The sequence below is a fragment of the Anomaloglossus baeobatrachus genome, chromosome 1, assembly GCF_048569485.1.
Source record: "Anomaloglossus baeobatrachus isolate aAnoBae1 chromosome 1, aAnoBae1.hap1, whole genome shotgun sequence".
Classification (NCBI taxonomy): domain Eukaryota; kingdom Metazoa; phylum Chordata; class Amphibia; order Anura; family Aromobatidae; genus Anomaloglossus; species Anomaloglossus baeobatrachus.
In genome coordinates this window covers 753,386,266-753,400,944 of record NC_134353.1, presented here as the reverse complement: position 1 = coordinate 753,400,944, position 14,679 = coordinate 753,386,266, and the positions used below count along the sequence as shown (strand labels likewise).

General features: G+C 46.1%; 1 protein-coding gene across 2 annotated transcripts in view; it reads left to right on the top strand.

Moving 5' to 3' along the window:
- The window catches only part of HECTD4 (HECT domain E3 ubiquitin protein ligase 4), a 366,009-nt gene that overhangs the window by 146,581 nt on the left and 204,749 nt on the right, over window positions 1-14,679 (top strand). For both annotated transcript variants that reach the window (XM_075323933.1, XM_075323925.1), the window contains exons 19-26: window positions 1,910-2,063; window positions 2,348-2,448; window positions 3,761-3,959; window positions 4,068-4,187; window positions 5,264-5,368; window positions 6,120-6,283; window positions 7,412-7,645; window positions 8,797-8,989. In XM_075323933.1, coding sequence (XP_075180048.1) covers window positions 1,910-2,063; window positions 2,348-2,448; window positions 3,761-3,959; window positions 4,068-4,187; window positions 5,264-5,368; window positions 6,120-6,283; window positions 7,412-7,645; window positions 8,797-8,989 — 1,270 coding nt within the window. The remainder of the gene's footprint in view (window positions 1-1,909; window positions 2,064-2,347; window positions 2,449-3,760; window positions 3,960-4,067; window positions 4,188-5,263; window positions 5,369-6,119; window positions 6,284-7,411; window positions 7,646-8,796; window positions 8,990-14,679) is intronic.

The window sequence follows — 14,679 nt, the reverse complement described above, 5'->3', positions numbered from 1 at the left end:
TTATTGCTACGGCAGCGTCACACGCACTTACCTGGTCGTCGTCGTCGCTGTGACTGTCAAACAATCCCTCCCTCAAGGGGGAGGGACGTTCGGCATCACAGCGACGTCACTAAGCGGCAAGCCAATCAAAGCGGAGGGGCGGAGATGAGCGGGACGTAACATCCCGCCCACCTCCTTCCTTCCGCATTGCGGCCGGCGGCAGGTAAGGAGACGTTCCTCGCTCCTGCGGTGTCACACACAGCGATGTGTGCTGCCGCAGGAGCGACAAACAACATCGATAATCAACCATTACCGATTTTTGGTTTTGGGATGACCTCTCCATGGTGAACGATTTTCACCATATTTGAGGTCGCTTAAGGTCGCTGGTAAGTGTCACACGCTACGATATCGTTAATGACGCCGGATGTGCGTCACTAACAACGTGACCCCGACGATAAAACATTAACGATATCGTAGCATGTAAAGCCCCCTTAAGACGCCACGTGCGCACGTCTCCTGCACAATCTTCATAGATTGTGCTGGGGACACAGGACGCATGCAGTTACGCTGCGGTGCAGATCGCAGCGTAACTGCATGCAAATACGCAACGTGCGCACATAGCCTATAAGTAGGTTGCAAAATGCTCATTGATGAGCCTGAAAATAAATGAAGGAATGAGAATTGTAGCCTGAGACTAAGTGCAGCATTTTTAAACTGATAGCTTATTTAAAGGGGTATTCCTATCTCCAGGATCCCAATATGTAGTAGGTGTAATAAAACTATTAGCATGGATGAATAGAGAAATTTAGCTCACCCCTCTTCACTCCTGATGTCACCTCCGGCGCACGGAAACACCCTGACCTGCGTGGGAAATTACAAGAAGCAATGCAGAAAAATTTCCAGCGTCTCCAGGAGAGTTGAAGGTAAAAACGATTCCTTTATTGAATATTAAAAGTTTCTTTCCATCAATATAAAATGACATACAGAGGAGCTTTTTCCTACGCTTTTTTCGAAACGCGTAAGAAAAAGCTCCTCTGTTCCCTATGCCTCTGTATGTTGTTTTATATTGATGGAAAGAAACTTTTAATATTCAATAAAGGAATCGTTTTTACCTTCAACTCTCCTGGAGACGCTGGAAATTTTTCTGCAAAACTATTACCATATCTCAATTAACATATATAGTATCTTCAGAAAAGTTAATGTCACCTACCTTATGTGCAGGGCGTTGCAGGACCTTAGGGATCCAAGGTTACGGCCACACATATAGGGACATAGTTATTGATCGTAACTATGAATATCTAAGCTACTGCCATGCCTGCCCATGAGGTAAGCAACATAGCTTATTAAGAAAACCATACTACTTTTCTAATTGGAGGCATTGGCTAATATTATTATTATTATTACACCTACTACTTAATTACTTAATCTTGGAGATGGGAATAATAACCCTTTAAATATACTTTCGCTTTGTCAAAAGTGGTTATAACATCTTAAATTAAGTAGAGATATATATGTATGTGTGTGCGTGTATGTATATATGTATATATGTTTATATATATATATGTATATGTAATACACATCTGTATATTGATACACTCCTCAAAATCGCAAATATAAGCATAAAGAAGAAAAATCACAGGATCAGTAGATAAGTTTATAGTATGCATTTGATGAAAAAAATTGCAAAATAAAAATCTCCATTTATTCATTATGAGCAAAACATGCATAAGTACATGCAATTACATGTCTTTACAAGTTATCAAACAGGTTAAGAGCTGCCACCATAATGTTTTACTATAGGCACTTTGTATTTAGAAAAATGCATGGTGCATCCAGTAACATAAGGTATGTACATAGATATACATATGTAAATATAAACCTAATATGCACATTTTTTTTAACATGATTTGGTAATTATATTGCCTTTCAGATTAAAGGGCTTAGAGCAAATTACAAAGTCCACCATGCTTGGCCATCTCCTTCCCGTGCTCCTTACATCCCTCATGCACCCAAATCTGCAGACTTTAACAATGGCCGACGCTCTGATGCCCCAGCTTGTGCAGCTAGTGTTGTACACCAGCCAGGTATGGATCGGCAGGCTGTCTTATTTATTTATCCTCCACACTGAGGGAAGGTTAAAACGTTTAGAACAACTATTTAATATTGAAATAATCACATCACGTGTAATGATATACATAATATTTAATTAGTCATTTTGTTTGAGCTAATTTCCTTGGTGTTCATTTTCATTGATGTGTTAAGCCCTTCTTCTAATGACCTTTTTAAGATTGTGGTAATGTACCGTTTCCTTTGTCAATAAATAATCATATTTCTCTATTTCTTGCTTTTCTTCTTCGCTTGTCTTTAGACTGCTCTTCTTCTAAAAACCCAGTGCACAGCGTTAGCAGATATTGGGAATTCTCCAAGTGGAATTTCAGATCAGAAGAGTAAAATATTATCAGATGATAGGTGAGCATTATTCTATTACTAGGTGACTGTAGATAATTAGATTTTAATATTTTGGCATTTTTTATCTATTCAGTTTGACACACAGTCTAACACTTGTGAAATATTTTAAAAACAAGGTTTGCTGTCTTTTCACACAGAGGTTTGCCATTTTGAGTGTAGCTCTCGTCATCACTGATGTTGTTAAGACCTAAAAGGCGCCATATACCTTTATATAGCTGTGACTATTTTTTTTCTGAGCTTGGAGGAGAGGAGTGTATAAAATGGCCAATGGTTAGCCAGTCCTTTCTGAATCAGTAGGTTCAGACTTTATTCATCTGTGTATGATCAACTATAACTTATACCCTGTATATCTGCAGCCTGGAAAGGCTACAGAAAGCCATTTAAGTAGAAAGTAGACAAGGAAGACCTTTTTCTTAAAGGGCATAGGGCAGCAGGTTTTTGCTTCTTCCTCTGAGAGTAGCATGATGTAGACAAGGAGATTCTGAATTCAACTGTGTATCACTTAGATTACTGGCTGCAGCTGTTCTGTCATAGTCTGAATTTTTAGCTTTAGTCATGTAGCTCAGCCCAGGGAGCGTTCCCCACCCACACCAGGCTCGCTATAGAGTTTGCAAATTGGTAGTGAGGTGTCAATCACAGCAGGCGGATGTGTCGGACTGGCATACACATGAGTTTCTAGTCCTGTAATGAGAAGGGTCCTGCTGCTTAAACAAATATAGCAAATAAAAGATTGGACTGTGACAAAACAGCCATACCTGAATTTTGTTAACCCTTTCAACGTGTTGGCTTCATCTTCCATAGCAAAAACCTGCTGACAGATTCCTTTAAGAAGGATTTGAGGCTTGCCCACGGAAACCAATAAATCTATTAGGTCTGGATTTACCTATACCCACAGTAGCAGCTATTCCTACAAATGATCTTGTGAAAATTAAGTTAAGCAGTATGCTGCTTTATCAGGACTAGTCAATGGAGCATTGATGTCCCCAGACTAGTCCAGCCTCAGACCTTGTAATCACATCCTGGAGGATGTACAGAATTAAACTCAGGGAATCAGCACCCCACCGGACAAGTCCTGGCAATTCTGCAGACCACAAGCCCAATTTATATCTTGATTTTTCAGACTTAGAAATAAGTGTATGGCACATAACCTTCTTATAATCTAGGAATAGACTTGTATAATGTTTTGGTGGCAGTTTAGGAGCTGACATGTTCTCCTAAAGTTGTGGCCTGCCTGTGTGTGCTACAACTTTTTGTATATGAATATTTCCAGTTTACATTTTCTTGTATACCTACTGTACTCACATTGCTGCAGGATGTTGGAGGAGAAGGAGGAGCCCGGCTTTCTCACAGGGCTGAAGATTCCCGCACCATGGGCTGCAGGGAAGACGGTCGAAACGTCCCATCCCGTGAGAGACAACTATAAGTTTAAAGAGAGCGTTCATATCCCCGGTGCCCGATGTCTGTACCTCCGCTTTGACAGCAGGTGCTCCTCACAGTATGATTATGATAAGGTTAGTGAGCAGGGTTTTTTGTTTTTATTTTTGGGTTTTAAAAATGTTGATTAGGAGTAAGAGTTTTACAGAATGAAAGCATTATTTTTCTTTTACAACTTTGAGTAGCTGGTGATCTATGCCGGGCCCAATACAAACAGTCGTAAGGTAGCGGAGTATGGCGGAAACACCTTGGGATACGGAAGCAGAAGTGTTCTAGGAACCGGCTGGCCAAAAGATTTGGTGAAGGTAAGCCGGTTATATGTTCTTATTGAGCTATTACTAACTTCTAGTAAAGCGAGATTTTTCAATTTGTATATCTGGAGGCAGCATATGACCGAGGGATAGAAGCTGAGCTCTGAGCTATTGATATATACAACTTTATTCTTTACTAAGCATTCAAAACAGACTGAGCTTTAAGGAAAGGTTCTGTAAGACCTGCTGATCACATGCATTGATTGACAGCTTTCCCTAGACAAGTATATAGCAAGAAGCCTGTCAAACACTGTGGGAGGGTAATCAGGCTTTCGCTACCTCTTGTAGGTGATCCACTCATGACCTTCTCTGCTTTCTAGTTGGGAACCATAAAACCTATACATTACTGAGCTTGTTTTCATTCCCTAAATCATATGCTGCTCAACTAGAATGACATTAATGGGGCTTTCTGCTTAAAGCTTTCTGGTTTGATGTCTACTGCTGAATCCAGCGCTGCTTTTCCGTTGCTGCTTCAGTCTTTGTTTACTGGCTGCAGCGGTGGCATCCATACTACAAAGCACATCAGCCAAACACTGAGCTCCGTAGTCGTGACATCACTGCTGCAGCCAATAAACTAAGACGTGAGCAACAGCAAAGAGGCAGCCCTAGCCCCTTCTGATTATATTTTTTTTACCCTAGCCCTGGCCATTACAGGCTGGAAGGATATATGCAGAAAACCTGTATAATGATCAAGCAGGTTCCCTCTAAGTGACAACTTGTCTTTGACCTCAAATTGTCTGCATTTCATAGCAAAATACCAAGAAAAGGTGATTTTTCAAATATGACATTTTGAAGATGTCTTTCTGCAATTTCTTACTTGGCTTGATTATAGTATGGTGAGATTTTAGTGTCTTAACGTTAAGGTTGCAACACATGAGCCCTTCACGGCTTTACTGAACCAAACTTAGATAATGGGGCCGTATTATGATTGTTTGAAACCAATGGAAAGGGAATCTGGTAATCAGTGCTATTACTAAGCGCATGGGGTATGCGTTGGCTCTTTATACTAAACATTACTAAACCATGTGTCTGGTGCTAATTGATAAATGGTGCTTGTTCTGTGTTGTCAGGTAGAGGGCGACACTGTCACATTCTCTTTTGAGATGAGAAGCGGACGTGAACACAATACTCCTGATAAAGCAATGTGGGGTTTCTCCTGTACGGTCAGAGCTCAGGTGGGTTTATTTATATAGCATATATATTGTATATATCAGAATAATGGTGAGATCACATCACAGCCCAGAAGTCTTTGGGGAGTTTATCAAAACTGCACCGAGCAGCCCAGTAAGTGACACATTGCTGGAATCTGGTTCTCTGTCTCTACACTATGCTGCTCTCTGATTCCATATCAAAAACCTGCTACAAATTCCCTTTAAAGAGGTTTTCCAGATTTTTTTTTTTTAAATTTTAGATATGGTCCCATGGTGATCTTAAAATCTTAAAGGGGTTGATCACTATATATATATATATATATATATATATATATATATATATATATATATATATATATATATATATATATATATATATATATATATATATATATACACATATATATACATATATATATATATATAATATATATATATATTTAATAAATAAATATAAATGTGTTGGGACTGTGACTTTGTGGTATTGCAGACATGTGACACGACCTGTCCATCAGACTCTTTCAATTGAAAAGCTTTGCACATGGTAGGGTAAGCTGATAGGCCAGATTTGGTCATATGCCTCTCCATCAGCAGCCATTGTGAGAACAGAAATGCTGTGTAGCTGGAGTAGGTAGGGTTAAATATGAAGTGGGAAGAGAACCTGTAATGGGAGACCACATACTATTTCAAAAATGGTCTTAAAATAAAATAAAACAAAAAAACGAACAGTCGCCTATCTGACCGCTGAGGTTATTTCATTATCTTATCCTTGCAGGAATCCTCCGAGGACGTGTCAGGAGGATTACCGTTTCTGGTCGATCTTGCTTTAGGATTGTCTGTTCTCGCTTGTTCCATGCTCAGAATATTATATAATGGCCCAGAGATCACAAAAGAAGAACTGACCTGCCATGACCTTTTAAGGTCAAAGCTTTTACAGAGGCAAGTTTCTTACCCCTGTTGCAATACGTAAATAGTTTTTCCCTCTGTGACTGCAGACTATCATATCATGGCAGTGTGCAATGCTCATACTGTAAGGATTTAATTTGCGGGGGGGGCGGTCTCATGACCATAAGTATACGATTTGCGTAGATGCAGTCACATGCTGACTAGACTCTTTTAAGCTTTTCCCTATCTATGGGGGAGGGTACTAGTGAGCACATGAGCATGACTGTGCAAATCATGTACTTGCACGTGACCGCCCAATTGCACAAGGAATACAGGGGAATCATGACTGTGTGTGCATTGCACACTGCCACAATTTGGCAGTCTATTTTTTTATAATGACTGCAGGCTTTAATTCTCAGTCTGGAAACCCTTTTAAGAACAGGTATACTTTAACAAGTAGCACCAGGCATGATCTTTCATCTGTCTTTTTAAAGTCAAGTTGTTTTTCCTTGTTTTCCAGACTAACTTTGTTGCATTTTTAATTTATAGGTACAAACATGTAGAAATTGATCCTCTCGTGGGGTTGCCCTCAGTGTGATGTAATCAGAATTCGAGCATTTGTCTTGACTTATCTTTTATAGTTATATAGATCGGGGAAAATTAAAGATCCTGGTCCATACATACTTTCTCCACCAGTTATACATTCTCTGTTGCTAGATTATTTATAACCCATAATGTAGTTTGTCATGAAAAAAGCATCCATCCTTTTCATAAATATTGTTAGTGTCTGACATTCTACAATCTGACAGCTCTAACTGTAAAGAACCCTTTCCTATGTAAATTCTGGTATAGCCTTTCCTCCACAAGTGCTAAAATTGCTTCAGTCATTTGTAAGGTCCTTGTAAGGAATAAGTCATGTGCCAGTCCTTTGTATCGACCATACATATATTCATACATAGAAATAAAGTCCTCTAATTCATTTTTTTTTAAGCTCTATGACCAATTTTTTCCAATTTCTCACTTTGAAAGAGTCTTTCAGTGACAGAGTTGGTTTTTATGTTTCTCATTAAATTAAAACCGCTTAATTTAAAATGTATTAGTCTAGTCATTATTCATGACTGTGATTTTTCATTTTGCTTTTACGTTGTTGTGTGTTTTAAAATATTCTTTTTATGTTTTAAGGTGTCAGTGGCAAGTGGAAGCAAATGGTGCATTATCCCCAGCACTTACTCCAAGCCCGTCTCCCCTGCCTCTTACCATAGAAGAAGATCGGGAGTTTACTTACCCTTCTGACATTCTCTTACCGCCATCAGGAAATTACTTTGAGCTGCCTAGAATCAGGCTTCCTCCTGGGATAATGATCAAATTGCGGGAAATATCTGGTCGCGCTCGGCCTCAGTTTAGACCAAGTATAAAGTAAGATGTGGGAACTTTACAGTATGTTTTGATTTTTGTTTTTCCCCCAATATTGCAATATTATGGTAGCAGTCGTATAAATGGTTGTATGTATTTAAAGGGAACCTGTCACCTGGCATTTTCCGTATGAGCTGCTGCCACCACCAGTGAGCCCTTATGTACAGTATTCCAGAATACTGTATATAAGAGCCCAGGCCTCTGTGTAGAACTGAAAAAACACCTTTAGAATACTCACCTAGGGAGCGTTTCGGTCGGATGGGTGTCGCTGCTCTCCGGTCTGGCATCTCCTCTCTGCAGTGATATCCGTTGTCCTTCTTCTGAGACCCGTGTGCATGACGTATCCCATGTCATCGACACTAGCCAACATTGAGGTCCTGCACAGGTGCACTTTGATTTGCATTTTCAATATTGTAGTGCGCAGGCGGTCTTCAACCTTTCCTCGCGCCTGCACATTACATTACTTTGATCTGCAATCAGCAGGGCAGATCAAAGTGTGCATGCTCAGGACCGCAATGCTGGCCTGTGTGGATGACGTAGACGCGTCATCCTCACTATGCTACATAGAAGGATGGAGAAGGCAACAGAGAGGAACTACCGGGTCGGAGAGCAACGACACCCATCGGACCAGACCGCCCCCCCAGGTGAGTATTATGAAATTGTTTGGGGTTTTTTTCTTACCTTATACAAACCGGCTCTTATATACAGCTTTCTTGAATGCTGTAATATAAGAGCTCAGTGGTGGTGGCCGCGGCTTATAGTCGCCAAATCTGGTGACTGGTTCCCTTTAAACCAGTCTGATAGCAGATCTTCAAGATTTTTCATTTGATGGCTTCCTTAGAAGAAGCGCACAGTCCCTTTTAATGTCCCCTGTAACATACCATTAAAAGCATAAGACACCACGTGTTCTTACAATGTGATGGGCCAAACAGCCAGTTTACAATTGAAAAAGAACTCGTGGTTCGGTTCTAAATGCTAATAGAAACAGTCAGCAGTGTGGTTGTTTAGATCTGTCCATCATAATATAGATCTGTTCACCTAGTCACTAGTTATCCCGTTTCTCATCATTAGTGGCAGCATGTGGACACAGGGGGAATCTAAAGAATCTTTCTGTACTCTTTACCTATTCCACAAATCTTTTTTTTATCATACAGAGAAGTAATCCAGCCTGATGTAATGGAAGAAATGGTGGTATCATGCGTCATTAAACACTTAAACTTGGTGGACGCTCTCCAATCCTTGATAAACTATCAGTATCGGGAGGAGCACCTAGAGGAGTATGACTTGTTATGTAAAATCATGGGGGAAACATTCAAGAAGCTGAATGCAATGGAAAGACAATTACAGGTAAACTGGCTATCTTCTGCTATAAAGACTGAATAAGAAGGCAAACATTACAGCATTTTGGGTCCTTCAGATGGTAATAGTAAGTACTAGCTAAGTATAGTTGAATGAATGAAGTGCAAAGCATAAAAATTAAAACCGGGTGAATCGAATTGTTGGGCAATGGATCGTTTTTGCAAGCTCAAGGTAAATGAATGTGACAGGCGCAGCAATTTCTCCAACACACATGCATCATGTCATACAGTTGTGTTAAAGCACCACTTGAGCATTTTGCGGGGGAGTTTTCTTTGTCGCTCCATTGGGAGACCCAGACAATTGGGTGTATAGCTTCTGCCTCTGGAGGCCACACAAAGTATTACACTTTAAAAAGTGTAACCCCTCCCCTCTGCCTATACACCCTCCCGTGGACCATGGGCTCCTCAGTTTTATGCTTTGTGTGGAAGGAGGCACACATCCACTCATGCATTCTCATACTTAGTTATGTCGGTTGGAAGAAAAGAGGGCCCCCACGGGGCCCCCGGCATGTTCCCTTCTCACCCCACTATGTCGGCGGTGTTGTTAAGGTTGAAGTACCCATTGCGGGTACAGAGGCTGGAGCCACATGCCGTCTCCTTCACCATCCCTTATGCGGCTCTGGGAGAAGTGGGATCCTGAGCGGTCATCCATTTACTGGGACCGTGCTCCATCCGCAGCCCCTGAGGGAACCTGCCGGACCGGAGCCTCTTCAACCTCAGGGACCGGGCCCTGCATCTTAAAGGTACTCCGTGTCCCCATAGGGGACTGTGCAGGGAGCGCACCTTCTTCCCGGAAGCCGCGGCAGTTGCTGAATTGAGGAGGCCGGTGGACTTCCGCGCCGACCGTGCCTGATTGTCGGGCGCGGCCTCAAATTTAGTCCCCGGCTTCACCGCGGCCTAGTCGCGAAAATCCCGCCCCCGGGCCTGCCTGTCAGGGTTAAGGGCGGGATTACCGACATGACGTCGGATGTGAGGGTTGGAGCATCCTGCATGTTTTCCTCCCCCCTCATTGACCACTGTGGGGACCCAGATTCCCGCACTTTTCTGGCGCCGCCCACGGCCCCACTCCTCCCCTGAGAGCTCCGGCAGCCATTTTCTGGCATTCTGCCGGTGGAGGCTTCTCAGTGAACAGCTCTGCAGCTCCGGGGGATCCACGGCAGGGAATCTGGAGGACACACTCCGCTCGTTAGCGGTCGGTAAGCCACACCGGTCACCCGGTGCTGGTCCCCCCTAGGGTTCCGGAATAGAATAGATATATATATAATAGATATCTATATCTGTTCGGTCAGGCTATATACCCCTGTCCCATATACCCTCAGTGGTCACTCTCCTAGGAGACAACAGCATGTCGTCCACAAGGAGCAAAGCTGCTAAGGCACAGGTTTTTTTCGCGGCCTGTACCTCTTGTGGGGCTATGTTACCTGCGGGTTCCACCTACCCTCACTGTGAGCAATACTCGACTCCTGCCTCGCTTGCTCAGCCGGAGCCTCGGGCACTGGTGGGCCCCTCGGCTCGTGTAGACCCCCCTGCTCCCCCTGAGCAGGCTGCAGGGACAGAGTTGGCCTCTTTTGCTGAGAAACTTTCACAGTCTCTTTCTCAATCCATTGCACTGTCTATGGACAAATGGTCTTCTAAGCTACTTGAGGCTTTGCAGTCCAGACCGGACCTTCCACAGGCCCCGGCCCCTTTTAGCTAGTCTCCCCCAGGCCCCTCTCGGTCCGCGCCGCAGCGCGCTCCCAGGTTGGCCCCTCGGTCTCAGGCGGAGGACTCCTGCCCGGACCGCAGTCCTAGACCAGCTAAACGGTCTCGCTGGGACTCTTCCCCGACTTCCTCTCGCTGCTCGGGGTCCCAGCTTGAGGACTCTCTGGAAGATGAGGCGGACGTGGCAGCTCAGGGCTCTGACCCTGACGTCGCCCTTAATCTTGATACACCTGAGGGGGACGCCTTAGTAAATGATCTAATCTCGTCCATCAACCAGGTGTTGGATCTCTCTCCCCCGCCTACTCCTGTAGAGGAGTCGGCGTCTCAGCAGGAGAAACACCAGTTTCGGTTCCCCAAACGTACGCGCAATACGTTTTTTGATCATTCTAACTTCAGGGATGCTGTCAAGAAGCCCAGAGCGGTCCCGGACAAGCGCTTTGCTAAACGTCTCACTGACACGCGTTACCCCTTTCCATCTGAAGTCGTTAAGGGTTGGGCTCACTGTCCCAAGGTGGATCCTCCAGTCTCCAGATTGGCGGCTAGGTCCGTGGTGTCTGTTGCAGATGGTTCATCCCTGAAGGATGCCACTGACAGACAGATAGAGCTCCTGGTGAAGTCCATCTATGAGGCCACGGGCGCGTCTTTCGCCCCGACCTTTGCAGCCGTGTGGGCACTCCAAGCAATCTCGGCTTGTCTGACTGAGATTAATGCTGTCACACGGAATTCTGCTCCGCAAGTTGCGTCTTTGACCTCTCAGGCGTCAGCCTTTTCGTCCTACGCCATGAACGCCGTCCTGGACTCCACTAGCCGTACGGCGGTAGCATCTGCTAACTCCGTGGCAGTCCGCAGGGCCATGTGGCTGCGCGAATGGAAGGCAGACTCGGCTTCCAAGAGGTTCTTAACCGGTTTGCCTTTTTCTGGCGACCGCTTGTTTGGCGAACGGTTGGATGAGATTATTAAAGAATCCAAGGGAAAGGATTCTTCCTTACCCCAGGCCAAACCTAAGAGACCTCAACAGAGAAAAATCCAATCGAGGTTTCGGTCCTTTCGTCCCTCCGCCAAGTCCCAATCCTCTTCGTCCAACAGGCCGCAGAAGGGCCAGAGGAACTCCTATGTGTGGCGGTCCAAGTCACGCCCGCAAAAGGCCGCAGGAGGCACTGCCTCCAAGACAGCCTCCTCATGACTCTCGGCCTCCCCTAGCCGCATCTTCGGTCGGTGGCAGGCTCTCCCGCTTTGGCGACGCCTGGTGGCCACATGTTCAGGACCGATGGGTGAGAGACATTCTGTCTCATGGTTACAGGATAGAGTTCAGCTCTCGTCCTGCGGCTTGTTTCTTCAGAACCTCTCCGCCTCCCGCTCAGGCCGTCGCACTTTTTCAGGCAGTGGACGCTCTAAAGACAAAAGTTGTGATCCCCGTTCCCCTTCAGGAACGTGGCCGCGGATTTTATTCCAACTTGTTCGTGGTGCCAAAAAAGGACGGGGCATTCCGTCCCGTTCTGGACCTCAAGCTACTCAACAGACATGTGAGAACCAGACGGTTTCGGATGGAATCTCTCCGCTCGGTCATCGCCTCGATGTCACAAGGAGACTTCCTAGCATCGATCGACATCAAGGATGCTTATCTCCATGTACCGATCGCACCCGAACATCAACGTTTCCTGCGTTTCGCCATCGGGGACGAACACCTTCAGTTCGTGGCATTGCCTTTCGGCTTGGCGACAGCCCCACGGGTTTTCACCAAAGTCATGGCATCCGTCGTGGCGGTCCTGCACTCTCAGGGCCACTCGGTAATCCCCTATTTGGACGATCTCCTAGTCAGGGCCCCGTCTCGGGTGGCGTGTCAACAAAGTCTATCCGTCGCTCTGGCGACTCTCCAGCAGTTCGGGTGGATCATCAGCTTCCCGAAATCCCATTTGACACCGACCCAATCACTGACGTACCTTGGGATGGACTTTCATACCCAGCAAGCGTTAGTCAAGCTTCCGAGCGACAAACAGCTTTCTCTGCAGGCAGGGGTGCAATCTCTTCTTCGGAGTCAGTCACACCCCTTAAGGCGCCTCATGCACTTCCTGGGGAAGATGGTGGCAGCTATAGAAGCAGTCCCGTTCGCGCAATTCTATGTTCGGCCACTCCAATGGGACATTCTCCGCAAATGGGACAAGAGTGCGGCTTCCCTCGACAAGAACGTCTCTCTTTCCCTTGCAACCAAGACGTCACTTCAGTGGTGGCTCCTACCCAATTCTCTGTCGCGGGGGAAATCCTTCCTACCCCCAACCTGGGCTGTGGTCACCATGGACGCGAGCCTGTCAGGTTGGGGAGCGGTTTTCCTCCACCACAGGGCTCAGGGAACCTGGACTCCGATAGAGTCATCCCTTCAGATCAATATCCTGGAGATAAGGGCAGTATATCTAGCCCTATTGGCTTTTCATCGGTGGCTGGAGGGCAGGCAGATCCGTATCCAGTCGGACAACGCCACTGCCGTCGCCTACATCAACCACCAAGGCGGCACTCAGTCATCTAGCCTTCCAGGAAGTCCGACGGATTCTGCAGTGGGTGGAAGCCACAGCCTCCACCATCTCTGCAGTTCACATCCCGGGCGTAGAAAACTGGGAAGCAGATTTTCTCAGTCGTCAGGGCATGGATGCGGGGGAATTGTCTCTGCACCCAGAAGTGTTTCGAGAGATCTGTCGCCGCTGGGGAACGCCGGACGTCGATCTCATGGCGTCACGGCACAACAACAAGGTCCCGGCATTCATGGCACGGTCTCAGGATCATAGAGCTCTGGCGGCGGACACGTTAGTCCAGTATTGGTCGCAGTTTCGACTGCCTTATGTGTTTCCACCTCTGGCGATGCTGCCCAGAGTGCTACGCAAGATCCGGTCCGACTGCCGTCGCGCCATTCTCGTCGCTCCCGACTGGCCGAGGCGGTAGTGGTATCCGGATCTGTGGCATCTCACGGTGGGTCAACCGTGGGCGCTTCCAGACCGCCCAGACTTGCTGTCACAAGGCCCGTTTTTCCATCTGAATTCTGTGGCCCTCAACCTGACTGTGTGGCCATTGAGTCCTGGCTCCTAGCGTCTTCAGGGTTATCTCAGGATGTCATTGCCACCATGAGACAGGCCAAGAAGTCAACGTCCGCCAAGATCTATTATCGGTCTTGGCAAATCTTCCTGTCCTGGTGCACTGCTAACGGTTTTTCTCCATGGCCGTTTGCCTTACCCACATTCCTTTCATTCTTTCAATCTGGAGTGGACAAGGGTTTGTCCCTCGGCTCTATCAAGGGCTAAGTGTCGGCGCTCTCCGTGTTTTTTCAAAAGCGTCTAGCCAGGCTTCCGCAGGTCCGCACGTTCCTGCAGGGGGTCTGCCACATAGTTCCACCTTACAAACGTCCATTGGAACCGTGGGACCTTAACAGGGTCCTGACGGCTCTTCAAAAGCCGCCTTTTGAGCCACTGCGGGATGTCTCTCTCTCCCGCCTTTCGCAGAAGGTGGCCTTCCTAGTGGCAGTCACGTCTCTTCGGAGAGTGTCTGAGCTTGCAGCGCTGTCATGCAAAGCTCCCTTCCTGGTTTTTCACCAGGATAAGGTGGTTCTGCGTCCTGTCCCGGAATTTCTCCCTAAGGTGGTATCCCCTTTTCATCTAAATCAGGATATCTCCTTGCCTTCCTTTTGCCCTAATCCAATTCACCAGTGTGAAAACGATTTGCACTCTTTGGATCTAGTGAGAGCACTCCGGTTCTACGTGTCTCGCACGGCGCCCCTGCGCCGTTCAGTTGCGCTCTTTGTCCTTGTCGCTGGCCAGCGTAAGGGCTCTCAGGCCTCCAAGTCAACCTTGGCTCGGTGGATCAAGGAACCGATTCTCGAGGCCTACCGTTCTTCTGGGCTTCCACTTCCTTCAGGGTTGAAAGCCCATTCTACCAGAGCTGTAGGTGCGTCCTGGGCTTTGCGGCACCGGGCGACGGCTCAGCAGGTGTGTCAGG